General features: G+C 38.6%; 1 protein-coding gene across 2 annotated transcripts in view; it reads left to right on the top strand.

The window, feature by feature from the left end:
- Rp1 (RP1 axonemal microtubule associated) overlaps positions 1-18,253 on the top strand; it is a 172,214-nt gene extending 153,961 nt beyond the window's left edge. Inside the window, exons 20-24 of one of the 2 annotated variants that reach the window (XM_078017164.1) lie at positions 180-312; positions 1,842-1,993; positions 5,055-5,209; positions 16,805-16,863; positions 17,188-18,253. In XM_078017164.1, the coding sequence (XP_077873290.1) occupies positions 180-312; positions 1,842-1,993; positions 5,055-5,209; positions 16,805-16,863; positions 17,188-17,333 (645 nt within the window). In that variant the 3' untranslated portion in view covers positions 17,334-18,253. Of the gene's footprint in view, positions 1-179; positions 313-1,841; positions 1,994-5,054; positions 5,210-16,804 lie in introns of both variants that reach the window. The other variant, XM_078017165.1, reaches the window with a different exon arrangement.
- The last annotated feature ends 3,187 nt before the right edge of the window (positions 18,254-21,440 follow it).

Below are 21,440 nucleotides of genomic sequence, written 5' to 3'. Positions count from 1 at the left end.
TTGCATAAGCCTTGGGAAATAATATTGACCTACCTAGTAACCCACAACCACTAGCAACCACCACCATGACCACCAGAGTGCACAGTCTAATCGTGCAATCCTTGGGGTGCATTTTGAATTCTGAGTTCTATGAGAGGTTGGAAGCCTTGCAATTTGATCATTGTTTCTTCCAATCTCAGGTAACCATGAAGCACATGAGGAGCAAGAAGATGCTAGATTTTGTAGCCGACGTGTTGCTCTCTGGGATCCAAGTGGATGGGGACCTTGTCTGTGAGCTTCCCGTACTCAGAGATGGACAACCCATTTTTCCATGTGTGTTTATAATCTTCAGTAGCATGTATTACATATTTAAATTGCTTTATAGCTTCTTGAATTTACTTCTGACCTATTTATTTGCAGAATATTTTTCCTACTTCTTAAAGAGTTGTTTTACCCACTGAGAAGTGACTTTTTCAGTGTTTCAACATAAGTCAGTGGTGGATCTGGAATTAAGCACATCTCACAATGGTTCTTATGGTCCATCCACAGTCACAGAGGCTTAGTCAATGGAAGATAAGAAATGTCCTGGCTTTGCCTGGGACCAGCTGGTCACCTCTTGCCATCACCTCACTGTTGTTTATTTCCACATTAAACTTTACATCATTGTAAACTTTAAGCATCATATACAATAACATCTTCAGCCTCAATTCTAAAATATGAAGCATAAAATGTCCTCCTATGTCATACATGGAAGAAGAGCCTTTTAAATTATATTTTATTTTTGCTTTTGAAAAACTTGTAAACACTCTGAGCATTTACTTGTTCATGATGTGAAAATACCCATTTGAAGCTAAAGATAAAATTTAAGGGTCAATAATTAATAAATGGATAAATGAATTAAACAGACACTTCTCAAAAGGAGAAATACAAATGGCCAACCAATATATGAAAAAAAAATGCTCAGAATTCTCAGCAATTGGGGAAATACAAATCAAAACTAAACTGAGATTTCATCTCACACCAGTCAGAATGACAGTCATGAGAATACAAGCAATAATAAATGCTGGGGAGGATGTAGAGAAAAAGGAACACTTTCACACTGTTGGTGAGATTGTAAATCAGTACAACCACTATGCAAATCAATATGGAGGTTTCTCAAAAATCTAGACATGGAACCACCATATGACCCATCTATACCAATCCTGGACATTTATTTTAAAGAATTAAAGTCCTCATATTATAGTGATACCTGCATAACCCATGTTCATAGGAGCACAATTTATAATAACCAAACTTTACAACCAGCCTAGGTATCTACCAATAGATGAATGGATAAAGGAAATGTGGTATATATGCACATAAAAAAATGAAATTGTCATTTGCAGGAAAAATGGATGGAACTTGAGAATATTATGTTAAGTGAAATAAGCCAAACTCAGAAAGTCAAGGTCATATATTTCTGTCAGATGTGAAAGCCAGAACAGGAAAAGAAAAATAAAGTGTGTGTGTGTGGGGGTGATTTCATGAAAATCAAAGGGAGATCAGTAGAAGAGAGGAAATAAACCAGGGGTGGGAGGACAAGAGGGCTGTTGATCAAATTATATTGTTATATTGTTGCATATACTAAGATATAACCACAAATTCCCCCATTACATACAACTGTAATGCACCAATAAAAAAATGCAGAGGAGAAAAATCTAAGGGCAAAGTCTCTTGATAAATACGAAATGTCCAAATTAGGAGGTTTATCATATAGTTTTTTTTTTAACAATATCCTGAGAACACATGAATCTGGGTTTTGTTCGTATGAATTCTGAGTTAATAGTTTTCCTCCTGTTTTCTCTTCCTTGCTGCTTGGCCAGTGGTGAGGTACCATGTTGATGTCTACACTGGGCAGTTGAAACAAGACAAAACAGAATCTGAGGTCTCCCTCTGTCTCTATGGGGAGAGGGGAGACTCTGGCCTTCGGCTGCTGCGCAAATCCAACATGCCAGTAAGATTCCAAAGAGGACAGGTAAGTCTGTGTAAAGGGCTCCTCCAGGTTCTTGGCATCCTTTCTGTTGCTGGCCACGTGTGATTTAAAATCTAAAAGGTGTTGGTCACTTTTCAAATTTTAGTTTGGAGACATCTTAACACAAGTTTCCTGACCTGTCTTCCTAAGGTTGCTTGCTGTGTTTTATAAATTGTTCTTGAAAGAAAAACGGGATGTTCTAAAGCTATAATAAATAATGGAACAAAGAAAAAGACATTAAAAGTTAGTGATAGTGAAAGAAAAAGAACAAAACGAGTTGAAAAGATATCAAGGAAACATGCTTTCTCAGGACTGAGACCTACCAAGCATTATTCTAAAAGGTCAGACCATAGAAGGATGATTATAGGATATTTTATGTATTTTATATTTCATATAGTAACACTATGGACTTTCTTTAAGAAATATTGAATGGAGCCAACTATATTTTATTGACATTCAAAAGCCTTCAATTCCTCATTATTCTCTTTTGTTCTTTTTATACAAACATAATTCTTTCTAAATATTAGACATTTGAGAAATCACAATGGGAAATCTATTAACCTAATTTTTAATGTTACTTGTTGCGTATGGAAAGAGGATAGTACTTAGAGATTTGAAATTAAGTAGTTATCCAAAGGTTCAGTTTGTATGTATTTTTAAGAAGGAAGATTCCTTACACCAGCTCAAGATTGCTGTCTCTCAGACTTTTGTTGTAGTTTTTCAAGTATTGTGAAACATCAAAGATCTTCAAGCTCACCTCTGCCTTTTATTTGTTGTTGTAGATTACACAAAAGCTTTCCCTGAAATGAATAGGAAAGCTAGTTCTGCTTTGAATGAGACAAAAACAAAATTATACCTAATTTTTATCACACCTGAACTAATTTAGAACAGAAACAAAATTCTAGATACTGTGATGTTATTAATATTATTCTAAATGATTAGTGACATTATCCCCTGAAAGACACCTCGAGTTTGGCGTTAGCCCCAGGCTCCTCACCCTCCCACTTGGTGATAAATTGTGCTGGCTCCCACTCCTGGCTGGTGCTAGCTGGCTGGCCAGAATGTAGTACTTGGTGGCAGCTCCTAATCATGTGAAGTTGCTAAGATGTTGCAAGTCATCTTCATGATTGGTCTTCAGGGCATTGTGTATAGCATTTCACAGAGTTGGTAGGGTATATTATGGACTGAAATTAAAATGGGTAGGGGGTATAGTGGCCATCAGGGCATAAAGTCTGGGTTTAATGTTATCAGTTTTGAAGTTTGGAATCAGAAATGCAAAACTGCTTTTTCTTCCCTGGTTCATTTTCGATTTTACATTTAAATTTTTTTCCCCTCAATTCATGGAATGTAATGGTGTTGCCAAATGGTTTCAAGAGGTCTGTAGTCAAGAAACCATGGTAACAATCTTGGTGTCTTATCATTAGATTTGTGCCATCCCAGCCACAACTCACATCAGAAGCCCCGGATTGGACTGGTTGTTGTCATTTTCTCTACATGATGTCCAGTGATGTAAACAAAGGCAGCCACATGCATCACAGACCCTATTTAATCCTGTCCTCCAACCTGAGGTTGGTTTAAAATGCAAGAAAGATATTGTAGTTTGAGTTTTCCCCAAAGCAAACCAGGAGACACAGGCTTGGATGCAGGTAGTTTATCTGGGAAGTGATCCCTCTGAATCTGTAGGGATCAGATGATGGCGCATCTGATGGTGGCGCAGGAAAGGGAGAGAGGCCAACATAGAGACACCAGCGAGCCGCCCACCGTGGGGCTTCATGCTTGGGACCATCAGAGGAACCCCAGGCACATTCGTCAGAATGGTCACCATGTGAAGCCCTCAAACACACGAGCAGGAGACCCAGGAGATGGAGCTGGCAAGTGATCAGTAATCCCAAACTGGCTACCAAAGCAAACAGATGTACCTAAGGATGATACCAGAGGATGCGGGAAGGGACATCATCTGCCTCTGCTACAATAGGTGATGTGTGTCAAAAAATGTCCCCTTGTGAAGGCACACTAGGAATGAGGGATAGTGAAAATCAGGTTATCAAGCCACATCCAGGAAGAGGTACCCCAAATTCTCACCTGGTTTACAGAAACATCACCATTGAACAAGTAATGATTTTTGTCTGGTTCAAACCAGGGCAGATTTCCACTAATAATAACCAACCGACAATTTGAGACCCAGGTAGCATATCTGAAATGACCAAAGTGAAATTTAACTTGGTAACAATGCTGGGGCAACCCATCTCCTGTAGGCAACACAAACAATACTGGATTTGCATTTTTTACCACAAAACAGGGTCACAGTGGCTAACAGTCTACAGATTTAATGAGATTCACCACCTTTTCTCAGATAATTTTAGGACGGTTATTCTCAATAACAATATAGGAGGAATTTATGTATGAAGTTCTTTTTTTTTTATTCCAATCAGCAAAGCATTTTCTTGAGGTCCTGCATTTCTCCGGAAAATGTCAGTGAATTTTTGACATGACACACCAATTCTATTTAGAAAGGAAGATTACAGAATTCTCTTTACAACAAACCCTATTTTTATTTGTAGAGGAAGGTACAGGAGAGGGATTTATTAAAGAATGGAAGAAAAGAGAGTAAGAAAGAGAAAATTGTCCACCTGCCTCAAAGTAGCTCATCATTCTGGAAAGCAAACGTTCACATTAGGTCACATGTCACCAGCCTGACCACCCAGTGAACCGCTTCTCAGGGGGAGGAGTGGAAGTGAGAAAAAAGCCATAGACTGGAGGCTTTGGTGTTAGGGTTTTTTTTTTTTTTTTTTTTTTTTTTTTTTTTTTTTTTACACTGGCCGATGCTATAATGGAGAAAATAAAACTGCAAGAGAGAAAAGAAACACAGCCAAAAAATATTTTTAATAGATAGAAAAAGTAATTTGCTTATTTTTCTTCTTTTATTGCCCTTTTTTGATGCTAACAGTAGTGACATTATCTCTTTTAAAGCTGCTTCTGGCAGCCTTGGGCTATAATGATTGCCGGTATTTGTCATTTGCAGGACTCTAGTTATTTCCAAGGGGTTTTCTGTCTCTTCCACCAGATTGATAAATTTCAAGTTGAAGCAGTGTCGCTCGGAAAGCTGCAGAAGGTGCTGTTGCACTGTGAGGCTAGTGACAAATCCCAGTACTGGTACTGTGACAAGGTCATAGTCAGAGAGCCCAGTACAGCATCCGAGTCCATCTTCATCTGTGAGAGGTAATATGGGTCTAGACCTATGGCACTTCAGAGGAGTGTGGGTATGTAGTGTGTGTGTGTGTGTGTGTGTGTGTGTGTGTGTGTGTGCGCGTGTGTGTGTGCATGCTTGTTTGTGTGTGTGTGAGGTTGTGGTTTCATGGATTTTTGTCTTTTACTCAGAATTGCACATTTAGAGCACAAATTGCTTAAGTAAATGGTCTTTTGCAAAGCATTGTGAGGAAGTCTTGTAATTACTTAGTGTCAGAATGCTATATGTCATAATAATTTCCAAAGTTTAATATTGGAAATCATTGCATAAATAATGAGAATATCTGTTTAAATGTTGGTTTCTTTACATTACCAAAATTTAGTGCTACAGGGTGGAACATTTTAGACAGAAGAACTTTTAGAACACAGTAGGTAAAAGACAGGGTTTCAGATCTAGGCAAGTTGTGCTTTCCTGAGGCCCCATAAGGGTAAGTCATAGAAGCAACTCGCTTCATTTCTGTTGCCTTTAGGCCTGAGCCACGAATCCTCTTCTGCTCATCAGAAATTCAACATCTCCTTGCTTAAGGAAATGACCTTTATTTTCTCAGTAGAAACCTTGCCCTCCAGATCTCTGCTGAATCCTGCCATCCCAAGAAAACTCCCAGCTTTGGCATTTATGTTTGCTTGATCTCTTGGTCATCAGGGAATAGGACCAGCCTCAGCTTCAAGAAAGGGATTGAGCACGATCAGATTTTTACACTAAAATGCCATCTATTGTGGGCATGGGGGTAAGAAACGGGGGATCCACTTTGAAATTTTGAATATTCAGTGTTGTGAGCTGCCCTACAAACCCATTTTTTAATATTTTTTTTAGTTGTAGTTGGATACAATATCTTTAATTAATTAATTTATTTTTATGTAGTGCTGAGGATCGGACCCAGGGCCTTGCCTGTGGTAGGTGAGCACTCTACCACTGAACCATAACCCCAGCCCCTGCCCTACACCCATTTTTTTTTCCAAACAGATAATCAATGGGAAATAAGGCCAAAACCAAAACAAAACAAAGACAGGTAAACCAGGCAATTAGAAAATCCAAGGGTATGGATTTGGAGATGCCAAGACAATTGTAACTTTAAGTGTTAAGAAAAAAGTATTAAAAAAAGGTGAGATGATTGAATTAAAAATACTAACGCCACGCCACTCAAAACGGCAGACACCAGGTGATTGAAGACAACTCTAGATGAACAGCAGCCCTGAGACCCACAGTAGGCCTTCCTCCTTCTTTGTCCCTTTAGTCATTAAGTTCAATCAATTCCTTTTCCAGAGGGCCTGTTAGTTCACCCCTTTTCTCTTATTGCTACTGCCCTGACTGGTGTTCTTGTTTTGTCAATGCTAGATTATCACAGAAAAATCTCCTGACTCTTGAGTCCTTCCTGTCTAGCACTTCCGAGCTAATTATACCACAATACATGTAGCATCATTCTGACTTTACCTGATTTTCTTTGCTTTGAATCTTCTTGAATAGTTTTACCCTAAACTTTTCAAGAAAAAAAAATGTGGGCAAAATATCATCCTTAAAGCTGAAATTACATCCCTCCTCTGTTTAGAAGTCTTCAGCCATCTATCTCTACCAAAAAAGCAAAGCAAAGCAAAACAAAATGAAACAAAACCAACAGCATGATCTTTCCAGTGAAGGTTTTATATCCTCTGACTCCATTTTCTCCCTTCCAATTCATTTTCATAACTGTCCTCTTGCCAGATCTCAGGCAAATGAGACCACCTGTCTCATTTGTTAGTTCTACTTTGCTTCTCTACGTAGAAGCACCCCCACCTTAAACTCCTGTCCTTGTTAGAACCCAGTCTGTCCTTTAAGGTCCCATTCAGATTTGGCATCTAGCATGAGAGGCACAACCAGAAAGTTTCTTTCTCATCTCCCAGTGGTTAATCAGAGCTTAGCATAGCCCAGGCCTTCCCATCTTGCAAGGACATGCAGCACTGAAGAGAACCCTGAGCATCTCTTCCTAGCCTGTTGCCACCTGCAGGGCTTGGGTATCTCCTGGACTGGGTGGCACATGTAGCTTAGTTGCCACATCAAAGAGCTAGAGAGTGCTCCACCAAGGGCTTTCTCCTTATGTTCTGACATACTTGGTCATACCAATTCAGCTGATGTCTCTTAAATATGAAATCTCCTGGGGATCTTTTAGTTGTATTCACACCACCGTGCATGCATGCACGCGCATTCCATGCATCTCTGTAGCCCTACCAACTGCCACTCCACTGCCTCCACCCACCCCTTCATGCATCCTAACTTCTAATTTGTGATGCTAACGTGGCCTCCTCCGGAAGGAGAAGACTTAGTGATAGCTTAATTAGGGCCATTGGATTGTATCTGAAAAGAATTTCTTTACAGAATATATGAAATTAACCACAAAAATATAATAGCTATGGACCATCTTGATGTATCAAATGCTGCTATTTGAGGCCCTATGCATAGTAGGTCCTAAAAAAAGTTGTAGCCAATCAATACTCATTCATACAATACCCCGATGAAGATAATGGTTGCTAAAAATCATGATTTCTTATTCTGTAGCTGTAAGAGATGGGGCAGTCCCTGCTTCCATAATTCTTTTAAAGAGGCATAAGAGTGTGGATCCAGGAGCTGAAAAGGGCACAATAGTTTCCTTTCTATGACAGAAAAATACTCTGAGGCCAATTACAGTGGTTTCTGAGCTCTTGGAGCCTACATGTGAAAGGTCAAAGATAATGTCCTCTAAGGCAGGAGGAGTTGGAAGAGACCTTTGGCTGCACACAGGAACTGCACTGGGCAGACCTGGTAGGGGAGCTTGGATGGGCAAATGTGAGTAATTTTGTTCTGGGGTGTAGGAGGCAGAAATCGACACAATTCAGAAAAGAACAGAACTTTCTCAAAGAGCAAAAAATTTACAGCACACCTGAATTAAGGTGAAAGACCACCGTGTGCTCATTTGTTTTATGAACTATTGAGGGAAAATGCTGAGGTGAAATACACAACTGACCAGTGAGGAGAGTGCTTCTCACTAGCCTTCATATCATCTTTTCCCTCTTCCACTGAACACCCACACCCATATGATTTTATTTTTACTTCTATACCTAAAGATACTATTTTTCTGCTTTTTGTACCTTTAAAATAGATCAGAGTATAACCAGTGAATTTCTGCAACCGAAGCCTTGGCCATTTGAGGTTTGGAGCATGAAAAATTTGTATTCAAATAAGGTCAACGTTCAAGAGGCTTTATAAATTGTTTTGAATATTCTTATTCATTATTCCTTTTGGATGCTGAAACAAATGACCACAAACTTGGTGCTTTCTTTTTTCCCTGCCAGTACCAGAAATTAAACCCATGGATGCTTAACCCACTGAGTCACATCCCCAACCCTTTTTATATTTTATTTTGAGATAAGGTCTCACTAAGTTACTCAGGCTCTCACTGAATTACTGAGACTGGCTTTGAACTAGCAATTCTCCTGCCTCAGCCTCCTGAGCCATTGGGATTACAGATGCATGCTCACTGTATCCTTCAACTTAGTGCTTTTAAATGACAGAAATTTATCCTATCACAGTTCCTGAGAGTGGTAGTTGGAAATCCAGGTGTCAGCAGAGCCCTGCTGTCCCTGAAGGCTCTGGGAAACAGTCCCTCTGTGCCTCCCCTACCTTCTGGTGGCTGTCTGTGGCTTGGGACTGCGTCATCCCAGTATCTTCTCTGTAGTCTCCTAGTTGTCTTCCCTTGGTGTATCTGGGCATCTTCTCTTCTTAGAAGGACGCTTGTTTTTGAACTAAGCCCACTTTACTTCAGTGTGACCTCAGCTTAATGTGACATCTGCAAAGACTCTACTTCCAAATAAGGTCCCATTCTGAGGTTCTAGGTTGACATGAATTTGGGAGGGCACTGTTTAATCCATTACACTAGTTGAGTGGCTCTCATAATGTACCATGCACTGCAAAGTTTCTTAACATTATATTAGGGATCGTTAGGTTTTCTGTGTTACCAACTTGTTCTAGTCTTGTCTTTGTGTGTATATGTGTGAGCCTTGACTTAAATGATCAAATTATTAAAAGTAAGTATCTTTTCACACAAACAATGTGATGTATGATATTTATTTGTTAGCCCACTGAACCTAGGAGGGACTAGACACCTAAGCAGTTATAGCCAAACTCTTTAGCCTGAAGACAAGAAGTGCCCTAAGTCTGTCAGTGTCACCCTTCATGACTCCTGATTGGAGATGGCATTGACTGAGCTCACAGGAACAAGTTATTTGAAGTAAAGGCCCTCCCTGGGGCAATTCTAAATATAAGGAGAATTTATAGATGCAGGAATTGAAAAGTTAATGCAAATAACTGATTTTTTTTTTTAAAAGAAGCTACCCTGACATCAGGCAGAACAGCATGACCCGCTCTGTCTTTTCAAAAGGAAATCATGGCAGGATAAGTAAAGTGACCTGAGGCATGTTCCCCTAAGGAAGGAGGACAAGATGCTGCACAGTGTTCCTTAGAGTTGATATTTCAACTAACACCTTTAAAATGTTCTTGCCTCATTTTTATTCAGAATTCTGTACTTTTTTTTTTTAAAAAAAAGAAAGGTTGAGATCATTTCCCTTGGGTAGAGTGATATAGAAGAAAAAAAGACTTAAGAGGTTTTGACTATGGATATAACCAACTACCAGTCCATCCTGGATTGATGGGAGGTGATGGGCCAACTTCAGGGCCACAGAGTCTTCAGCAACTTACTAATTATTGGGAAAGAATCTGCAGTTTCATTAAAATAACTAGGTCCTGGTGGGTAAACGAGATAGACCTTGGGCAGGGGAGGCCAAGAGGCCTTCTTTGTACCCCTAGGGCTCCACTCTCTGGGAACCATCACTGCTGACGCCAGCCTTGACCACAGAGCAGACCTTGGCCATGCCAGGGCCTGGATGACAGGGCTCTTCTCTATTCTTGGCCTTCAGTAAGTTCTCAGCCGGTGCTCTCCTACCTGAGCTTGCCTAACCCTAACCTTCCTGGTTCCTGGAGTTGTGTAGGCACTTGGTGCCATATGTCCTGGTGAATTGACAAGAGCTGTATCACTTCTGCCAACAAGTGTATCCTGAAGCTTCAGGTTGGAAAAGTCGATTCCTGTGCATCTTTCATGAGGCACGTGCCCATAACTCAGTGTTTGCTATACTGAATTATGTGTGTGTGTGTTTTTCTGTCTACCCCACATCTCCAACTTTCAGTAGACTTCTCCTCATGCCTGTGTTTTATATTTTTACTTCTGATCCCTACAGAACTATTCCATCGATCTTGGAATAAATAGGTTAAACTTACATGTGTAATAATTGAACCAAGGGACATGTACTAACCAGGACAGTCAAAGTCCTAAGAGAAAGCACAGGAAAGGGTGTATTTGGAATGAGGACGTGATATCTAAAAAGTCTTATATATGTCTTAATCTAAGACAGATATAAACAAAATGATCATTTACTTCCCATTTTAAATGTTAATGATAACAAAGAACCAGAGAATTATTCTTTGAATTGCACAGGCATTTAAAAAATCCAGTGGTGTTGATTTTCAAGCAAACGACAGTGACATCCCACCCTAGCTGTCTGTCAGGGAATGTCACATTTTCTACTGCTCCATTACTAAAGTCTCAAGTACCTTTGGGGCCACATCTTGATGGAGGAAATCTTGAACTTCTGCAAGGCTGGTCTTGCCCCTCCACTACTCCGTCGATAGTCATGAAGCATCTTTTCTTGCTTAATTGTGTTGTGCCAACTCTGGTGTTTATTCCGAAGATATTACACATGGAGACCCATGAGCTTAGGAGGTTGTAATCAAAAACCTTCATTGTCTACAGGACAAATATAGAACATAGTGAATGCTCAGAAAGTATGTGTCAAATCAGTAAATCACTGATGAGGTCATAAACTAAGTCCCATGCAGATTAGAACTGAGTATATTATTTGTGTAGAAAGACAGAAATACAATCAGGGACAGCACCCTTTCTTTTGCTTCAGTTGGCAAGGGAACTTTACACCTCGGACAGTTCTCGTGAAGGTGTTAGTTTATAGTGACAAGTTCAAAATGAATTATACTGCCACGCCTTAGCCATTGAGCTTTCCAGTCTTCTTTTTCAAATCTCTCGAGTTAAGAGTGACTTTTACTTTCTTACTCCCAGGACATTGGTCCTATCTTAGGTCATGTGACTTAGCTCATTTTATTTTTTCCTCTGCTTATTGAAATCTTTATTCTTCAAGACCCAAGTCAAACCTCTTATCCATTCTATGAAACTTTTTTCTGTTCATCTTTATTCTCTTTAAAATCTCCCAAGGCTTGAATTAGACATCTATGCAATACTTACCATATAATGCCATCTATTGTGGTTTTAAACAAGTTTGTCTTATGTACTTCTTAAGGGTCAGGTCTCATACATTGTCTTTTTAATTGTCCAGTATGTTTCTTGTACCAAGAAGGGTTTTGACCAATATTTACAGAAAAATGGGGGAAGGAAGAAAGGAAAAGGAAAGAAGAATAGAAGAAAAGAAAGAGGGAAGGAAGGAAAGAAGGATAAGTAAAATGGAATCTCAAGTTGGAGAAAAAGTTAGAGGTCACCTAGTCTTTACATGAGTTCCCTCTATAACCTCTTCAGATGCCTCATTAAAAATAATTAACCTATGTACAAAAGGTTACATTTTCCTTTTCTGGGAAATAGGGGGAAATGATGAATAATACAGATAAAAGGGGATGTAGAAATTTCGATCAAGTACAGGAAAATCTGAAATACTATTTCTATAGGGAGAACAGAATAAAAATTATCATGAGACAGTGAGCAATCATTTAACTTTACTGATTTTTTTTTTCCTGAAAGAGGCCACTATTAATCATTTCTTGCTATTCTGAGCATGTATTTGTGCTGCTGCAGATTTCTGTGCTCTTCTTTGTCAGTTTGAGCCATTCCTTGGTGCGAAAATGACAAGGAGTGATGGTGGGAAACTGACAGAATGAGGCGCAGGGATGAGTCTTGCTCGGTTTTTTTCAGGATGGGGGTGGAGACGTAGAACTTTCAAGCAAAATTTCTTCCACCATTTTCAATGTGGGTGAGTGGTTGCCCTATCTAGAATGTATCTCAGACAATTCTGATGTCTAACCTGTATCAGCCCTTGCCTTTCCAAGCCCCTTCCCATATGGGTTAGGGCAGGACCACTCAAGCACATTCTTTGGCTTGTCTACTGTGAATCTCAAAAGACTTAGAAAGTTTTTTTGTGCTTTCTGGGTAGGACGTTGACAGGGAACCCCCTGGTGATCTGGGGATTTGAGGCATTCTTTTGCTGATGGCTGCATAATATATATGTTGTTCTTGGACAAGCTAGCTTCTCCTTGCTTTTCCCCTCTTCTTTTCATATCACTGTTATTCCTCTGAAGCCACACTGCTCTAATGCTCCCATCTGCTGGGGTCTTGGAGGAATATTCTTTTCCAAATGCAGAGACACAGTCCTTAGTTTTTAACTGCTAACCTTGGCTAGTTTCCTATTGCTTTTTTTTTCTGGTTTCTTTCAGAACATTAGGTGTAGAAATTAAATTTTGAAAGGATGGGCTTGGACACATGCCTGGCAGGTATGTGAAAATATGTATATGGAAGAACATAGGCATATGCTGTGAATACTCTTCCTTAGAGCAACTAAAACCCATTCTGTTCTCTTCATTTAAAATGGATCAGCAGACTCACTTCTGTTACATACTCACGTTTTTACATAATGGCATATTAGTGACTGTTGTATTCTGCTACCTTTCCTATCCCCTACTATGTATTTGGGGAGTTCAAATCTCAATTGAGTCGAATGTATGAAAGATGATATGTCTTGAGCTCTGTAATGTTTTGAACAATCAATAAAAAAAAAAACAACTAAAAAAAAAAAAATAAATAAAATGGATCAGCAGTGGGCTGGGGATGTGGCTCAGCGGTAGAGTGCTTGCCCAGCATGCACGAAGTACTGGGTTCGATCCTCAGCACCACATGTATGTAAAATAAAGATATTGTGTCCACCTAAAACTAAAAAACAAATATTAAAAAAATAAAATGGTTCAGTAGTAAAGATATAATGGCAACATTAAACTATTTTTAAAATAGAAATCAAAGGAAATTAAGAAAAATAGTTTGATGACTTCAAGATTTTAAGAAATATCAGGCTAGAGTAATCTAGAGAGAATCATTTTTAATAGGCACCCAGTATTCTACTATCTCCAGGGATTTCTGTGTCACAACAGTGCTTTGTCTAGTATATTCTGAAAAAAGAAAAATTATAGAATAGACTTTTCAGGAAGGAACTACATCCAAGACAGGTCAAGATTGTATGATTTTTTTTTTTTTTTGGAAAATTTCAATTAGTTCATAAACTCTGCTTTGATTGTAAGATGATAAATTCACTACAGCCCATTTTAGGAAGGAGAGATTTAAAGGTGACTTTTATGGAAGTAGGAAATAAGGCTGGAAAAAAGATAAAACTGGACATGACAGACCAGGAAGGCATCAAAGAATCACTCACCCTCTAGATTGTCCAGCTGTCTCTTCATCAAAAATCTTCATCCTTCTTTCTTTAGACCAGTTTCTTCTGGAAGGTTCTTCTCACCCGTATCTCTGTGACAGACTTTGGGTTGCACAGTGACACTTTTCCTTAACAACACTGTGGAGATTCCATGTTGTTTCTCTACCTTTTAGTTCACAATATTAAGGGAAAATATCTGATTGACTAAGCCTGGGTGAGGTGTCCCTTCCTGCTCCAGCCAACTAGGAGAAGGGGCCGGTCCAGTGGCCAAACATTACTACCTAAGGCCTGTGTCTCTACAACACATCTGAAAAACGAGGAATCATTGTTGGTTGACTGAAAGTTACTTCAAATATATTTGCTATAATGCCAATTATGTCCAAGTACCATGTTTTGCAATGAGGAAATAGTAGTAACTGAACATTTGTTACATATCAGAAACCATAATAAATTTATATATATTTAGTTCTGTATTCCTATTGTGTAGGTATTATTATCTATAAGTTATAAATTAAGAAACTGAGGCTTAGAGAGATCAAGAACATGGGTTAAGATTGTACAACTAATAGGTTTTGAAGTTAGATAGGTCTGACTTCACGTTAAATCTGGAGCCTGCATTCTTAAGCATAAAGCCAACTCCCTTTATTCTGATTCATAAACTCTTTAGAGAGACATTTTACCTGGAAAAATGGGATGCATTGATCAAAACCAATTAGTAAACAAGATTGCAGAATTAAGGGCTAACTCCATGTATAAAATAAGTTGTGTGTGTCATTAGATCCCAGAGAAGGAAGAGAAGGCACACAATGATCTGCGGTGGTCAGGAGAAAATGAGATCTCTTGTAGCCTTTGAAAACTGCAGAGTTGAGTGATCTTGATGACTGGGTAGGACTGCATGAGCTCCCACTGGACCTTCTCCCGCATATCTGACCATCATCTGGGATTTCAAGGCCAGTGTGGTAGAGTGGCCCCCACAGCTCTGCCTCTTAGTTCCTCGGCATTCTCAGATATCTCCCCATAAGTAAGCCACACACTGCCACCCTACCCCTCTGCACACTCACCCCATGTCCTAGCTTGTCCAGTAGCTTCCTGTGCTTCAGCTGCATGGGATCCCATGCTATCCCTGTACCTCTGCCAACACTGCTCTCCCTCAGTTGTGCTCTTTCTGGACTCTAATTGCCACCTTCAGCTCAAGTACCACCTCTTTGTTGAACTATTTTTGTTCCTCATTCCTCTGCACTTTCCCATTCCTGCCATTCAGAACTGGCTAGTCTCCTTTTGTGCGCCTACTCTGCTGTTATTTCTTCTACCACTGTTTTAGTCAGCCTTTTCACCACTGTGACTAAATGACCTCACCAGCCCAATTGTAGAGGAAGAAAACGTTTATTTGAGGGCTCACAGTTTCAGAGGTCTTAGTTCACAGAAGGCTGACTCCATTTCTTGGGGCTCCAGGTGAGGCAGAACATCATGGCAGAAGAGTGTGGCAGAGGGAAGCAGCTCACGTTTTGATCAGGAAGGAGAGAGAGAGAGAGAGAGAGAGAGAGAGAGAGAGAGAGAGAGAGAGAGAGAGAGAGAGAGAGGAGAGAGAGAGAGAGAGAGAGAGAGTGAGTCTCCACTTGTTAGATACAAATGTATTCCTCAAAGCTACACCCCAATTCCCAGCTCCTCCAGCCACACCCTACCACTTCCCCAATTCCCAGCTCCTCCAGCCACACCCTACCACTTCAGTTCGGCTAATCCCTATCAGGGGATTAATTCACTGATTGGGTTAAGACTCTTACAACTGAATCATTTCTCCTCTGAACCTTCCTCCATCATCTCACATCCAAACCCTAACAACACTCACTGCAGTTCATTGCATTTTTATCTTTACATGTCAGTTCCCTTCCTTGATCTTGGAAGCTCCCCCAGATTCCTTACCTCTGCTGTTGTTCTTGTAGCCCAGCCCATAGCAAAGTGTCTGGCACACAGAAGGTACTTTGTAGGAATTTATCAAATGGGCAGATAGATGAATGATGGAAAGAATGGAAGTATGTTTGAATATAGGATAGCAATAACAGGGTTTTTTGATATGATAATGATGTTTATGCACTATTTAATAGCATTCAGAACACTTGTGCATGACTTTTAATTTATGCTTCACTATATTTTTATGAGACAAGTAATTTAGTCAACCAAAATAAGCTTTAGGAAGTTACTATCACAGAGGGGCACAGTGGCACATGCCTGTGATCCTAAGCTACTTGGGAGGCTGAGGTGAGAGGATCATAATTTCAAGGCCATCCTGAGAAATTTATGGAGACCCTGCCTCAAAGTAAAATTAGAAAGTAAAAGGGGTTGGGGATGTAGCTCAGTGGTAGAGTGCTTACCTACCATGCACAAGACCCTGGCTGGGTTCAATTCCCAGCACCTGGAAAAAAATAACAAGGGAAAGATTAGAAAGCTGGTTTCTGAGTCCAGTCTTGATTATTTCTGCAACAGAGCACTTCTAACACAGAAGTTTGGCTGACCTAGGTGGAAGTTACCAGTATGAGCTATTACCCTAAGTACCTTTTCTGAGGTGGTGATATTTTCACCAGGTCTTAAGGTAATATGATTATTTTTGCAGACACCGAGGAAGAAATTTTAGAGGAAGTCACGTGAAATCAAGATAAAGACTTCCATAGAGGAAAGACTAAAACGTTGAAATTTATTTTTTCTATGACAAGTTGCCCTCAAATCAATGGTCAGTCTATACTTTCTAGGCTGGCCCAGGGACCAGGCTCAAGATCTTAAACCCATCCTGGTCCTGTTCTGACTTGGTCCTCTGCATGTTGTGCTGCAGCCCCAATGGTTTACATGCTGGTGATTGTGGATGGTAAACCTGGATAGGTTATATTTTATGCTTCAAGCCACATTCATGATGCCATTCTTGGCACAATGATGAGTACGTAAAAACATTGGATTAAAAAGCTATTGTTGTAGCTACCTTCCACCTGAACAATTAATGCAAAATCAAGCTTATTGTGAAAATCAACAAGATGAAACTTACTTTCTGTTTTCTTCTCTTTTTCCCCCCTTTTTCTTCAGATGGCTTCCCTTCATGTCTCAGGGCATAATTCATTCAGAAATTGAACTTTATCGTCAAGGTGAGGATTAATGACACCAACAGTAGAAGAAAGTACAAGATGACTTTGTACATCTGGACATCATGGAAGATGATTTGCCAGATGCCCCCAGCATATCCCCTTCTGTAGTTTACTTTTTGTGTAAGATTTATAGAGTATTCCTTGCAGTGAAAATACATGTAAAAATATGTCTTAACAATGTTATATGCCTTACTCTTTGTTAAAAATCAACTTAAGGATTTGGCACTGTTTAAAGAGTTAAACTCACACTTCCTATTTTTTCCCCCACTTATAATGTCATCAGACAGATCTATTATTAACTGCACTTCACTTTTATTTTTGCAGAAATGCAAATAAATCATCAACCTAAAATACAAGAGGAAGCAAATGGTAAACGTTGTTGTCACTTTTCATCTTTTAATCTATTTCTGTTTCTAGATTACCTGCCTTGCATATTTTTATGGTACATTCTTATTGAATTTAAACTATAGATTAAAAAATACTTTAAATGAATGAAAGAATAAGCATTAGATCATAATTTGATTTATATAAAAGAACTAACATGAACAACGTCAGCTCCAAATGTGTTTTTGCTTGATGTATCCCTTCAATAATTTAAATATATAGGGAAAATAATCATTTTCTAAATGATTAATTTCTATTAATTGTTGTTTTTTATTGGTTTGCATATTGGTTACTAAGTTTTCTCTTATACATCTTTTGTCATTAGCTTTTTTCTATTAGATCATCTTCCAATTGACCTGCAGTTGTGTTATTAATATGTTTACGTTCTGAAGTTGATCTAAATGAGATGGATGAATACAGATTACTAATATGCATATCAGGTTAATAAACCTTTATGTTTTTTAAAATATGTGTACTTTGTTCCGTAATTTGAAATTAGGCAGGAGTCAGTGTAAGTATTATTGTCTTCTTAAATTCATTGATTAGGATAGTAACGGAGATAAACAGTTCATGTCCACTGTGACAACTAGCTTAAGCTAACATTTATATTTATTTATATTGGAAAATGTATTTACGCTTCCATTTTACTTTGTTATTTATTTGACAAGGAAAAGTTTGTATATGACTGTTAGAATAATTTTGCTAATGTTCCAGAATCTCTCAGTAATTTTAAGGGGCCTCTAATGACATTCTAAGTAGAATTGATTATCCATTACTTCCAGAACTTGGTGGGCATATGTGAGTAACAAATATTAATAATTTTAAATTAAAGATTATAATTAAGGCTGAAAATGTCCAAAGTCCTTCATCAGTAATCAACGTCTTTGATACTGATCAAGATGAAGTTGAATTATACCGGAGAGGTGTTTACCTAGAAGTTGGTTAGATCAACTTCTTCAAGTGTAATTTTGATTAAAATAAAATACTATTACATGTTTTCTTGTAATTATTTCTGTTGTCTTAGTTTATTTTTATGACCTCCTTAAAATGTCCATTTCTTGTAGTACAAAAGGGGACAAGTCACAGGCCTTACTTAGTTCATGAGACACTAGCATTGTAAATGGATTTCTTAGTTCACTTTTAAATTCTGAAGATTATTTTATTTAATATTTCTTGGGATGTGATTCTTGAAGTACATTAGTGGTCTCACATTTAGGTGAAGCAGCTAATTTGTGGTGTGGATAGAACCTGGGAGGTCAGGTGCTGCAATCTGTTGGAGCAGGGTTACATGGTGGTTAAGAGTGTTGAAAAGCAAATATAAGTTGTAGATTTTGAAAGTATATGAAAAATGTTTATGTCATCCATGCCTTTCTAGACAGTGGCAGTGGGGACAAAACAGAGCAAAAGGCTATTTCAGTTTAAGAGTGGAGGGAACAAAGAAGAATTAACTGAATTCATGGTAACCTCTTGTTGACGTGATAAACACTAAATACAATTATGCATCCTATTTCATTAAATCCTACTCATAACCCTAAATATTTATAATTCATATAGATAAAATACTCATTCTTCATAGTAAGATTGACCAAGTTACTGAGTTAGACTAAGCTTAATTGTAAGATTTTTATTTTATTTTATATTTTTAGTATGGGGATGGAGTACTTAACCACTGAGCCACATCCCCAGCCAGCAAACATATATATATATATATGTATATGTGTATATATATATATATATATATATATATATATATATATATATATATATATATTAGAGACAGGGTGGCACTAAGTTTCTTAGGGCCTTGCTAAGTTGCTGATTCTCTGGCTTTGAACTTTTGATCCTCTGCCCCAGCCTCTCCAGCCACTGGGATTATAGGCATGTGCCAATGTGAGGTGGTATTTTAATATGTATCGCTGGATTGAATTTCCTGTTAGCAATGCCTTCTGCATTTTGCAATTACATCTTGTTACTATGCTAAAACCTCTCATTAATTCTAATAAATTTATATTCTATAATAAACACATGCTAATTCTAATAAATTTTCTCATGATACTTTTTGACTTATCTGTGAAGGCAGCCATCTTGTATCTTCATAATGACATCTTTTCTGGCTCTAATCTGCTACCTAGGTCCCTGGTACAATGGGAAATAGAAGCAGTAATGGTAATGTTAATACTGAATATATCCAGTAATTACTACGTATTCTAAGTGTTTTAGCTAAATCTGTGTAGCTTAAGTGTTTGTGCTAAATCAATTAATTTATTTAATCTTCATAAAAGGACCCAGAAGTTTTTTTTCTGGGGTGGGGGTTCAAATTCTTTTTTTTTTTTCCTAAAGTCACATAGGTGGCATACAGCAGACTTAGAATTTGAATGCAAGTATTTGGTAGTTAGTCTCCAGAGTCTAGATTATTTTTGCTTTAAAGGAACTGCTTTTAATGGCTCCCAGCCATTAGCAATATATGTGTGTGAGCATGTATCTTCCATGTCTTTGGATTAATTTTGTTGTGTTATTTTTCTAGCTCCTTATTAAGCTAGATTTTAGTTCTTTAGCTTTCAGCTTTGTTCTGGGCCCAGGTGAAAGGATGTTTTTAATTGTCAGGGGAGAGTATTATTTTCATTTTTGTTTTCCTATTTGATTTTCTTTCTTTTTTTTTTTTTTTTAACTTCAGAACATTTGTGGAGACAGATTGGGTTTTGCTAAGCTTCCTTTGTTGCAGTGTACTTGGAAGCCAATCTTAGGCTAAGGTTAATGTCCCTTGTGGCTTACATTACGAATTCAAGTTCAGGGCCCACTCTTGCGTGGGCCACGGCCTCCTGTTCTGACTTGAAGCTTTGGCCTCACAGTTGCAATACTCAGCCTTCTTGTTTGCTGAATGCTAATGACTCAGTTTCTGTTAACAGTCCTTTTTATTGTTGTTGTTATTATTATGATTATTTGCCACTGGGGGAACCCCTTAACTATCTTCGAAATGCAAGTTTGATGTTTCTTGTAATTTCTCCAAAATCTAGTTGTGTTATAGGGAGGGTGCTTTAAAAAGTGTCATGCCAGGAAACTGGCTCAGAAATGTTAAGAACCCTGTCCAAAGTTTAGCAGTTTGTAAGTAAAAGAACTGTATTAGAAATCAGCCCTTAACCATAGTACAAAACTGCTTCCTACCTACTCTCAAAGATTTCTGACTTGAGGGAATTTAAATTTCTTAGAGCATTTACCCATTTATTTACAGGCAGTGATAACTCTTTGTAGCGTGATTATTAGCAATTTGGTAGATTATCTGTGGTGAAGATTATTAAAATATTTTCTCCTCTTGATTCTATTTGCCCAACCATGCTCAGCTAGCCTAACTACCCAAATAGTGTCTGCTCAAGGAAAGAAAATTAAATTTAATGAGTAGTGTCAGCCAAACATAATTAAGAACATAAAATATCCTAAACCACCATCATGCATTTCAAATCAAATATAGATGGCTTTGAATTGCCCCTGCTCTGAATCATTTAGGGCACACTTTTTTTTTCTGTAGTGAACAGGATAATGATCAGGTTGCCCTACCTCCTACATTGGAGACTTCTACCTGTTGGGTCAGTCTCATTTCTTGCCAAGAAAGATATTCTGCAGGTGCCCAAGAGCCTGGGAGGGCCTGAGAGGTCAGTGTCTCAGATGTTAAGACACCAAAGCAACCACCTCCAGACTGTCCTATCCATCCCAAAATGCAGAACCTGAAACTGGGTTAACAAATTCAAATGCAGCTAAATGGGAAAGGAGAAGCTGATGTGTATGAAAGAGTTTGGAATCAAAAGGGGAGAAAGGGAACCCAGAAGCATTCTCCCCAGCAGAGGTCAGATATTTGCTGTGTCTTGTGTTTGGTGTCTAGACCCTTTGGCATGTGTATGCCAGGAAGAGTTAACTGAACAACCAGGAAGATAATGTGGTGCTGCCTAAGCCACAGTGTAGCTTTGGCTTCACTTTCTCCTGTCATTCAACAGCTAGTGTTTGAGTTTTCATTGATGCTACCTTGACTCCAGAATATTGGTTCACACCTTTCCCTGTCTCAGAATATCTACAATTCAACACAGCAGTGGAATGGAATAGAGTTGACACTGAAACAGTAGTTCTAGATTCTCAGCATCTTTAGAACATCCACAGCCAAGCAGAATCATTGCCACAAGCAACCCATTCCTCAACAAATTCAC

The sequence above is a fragment of the Ictidomys tridecemlineatus genome, chromosome 7 (assembly GCF_052094955.1).
Source record: "Ictidomys tridecemlineatus isolate mIctTri1 chromosome 7, mIctTri1.hap1, whole genome shotgun sequence".
NCBI classification, from domain to species: Eukaryota; Metazoa; Chordata; class Mammalia; order Rodentia; family Sciuridae; genus Ictidomys; species Ictidomys tridecemlineatus.
The sequence above is the reverse complement of the archived record's forward strand: the minus strand, read 5'-3'. Positions and strand labels throughout refer to the sequence as shown.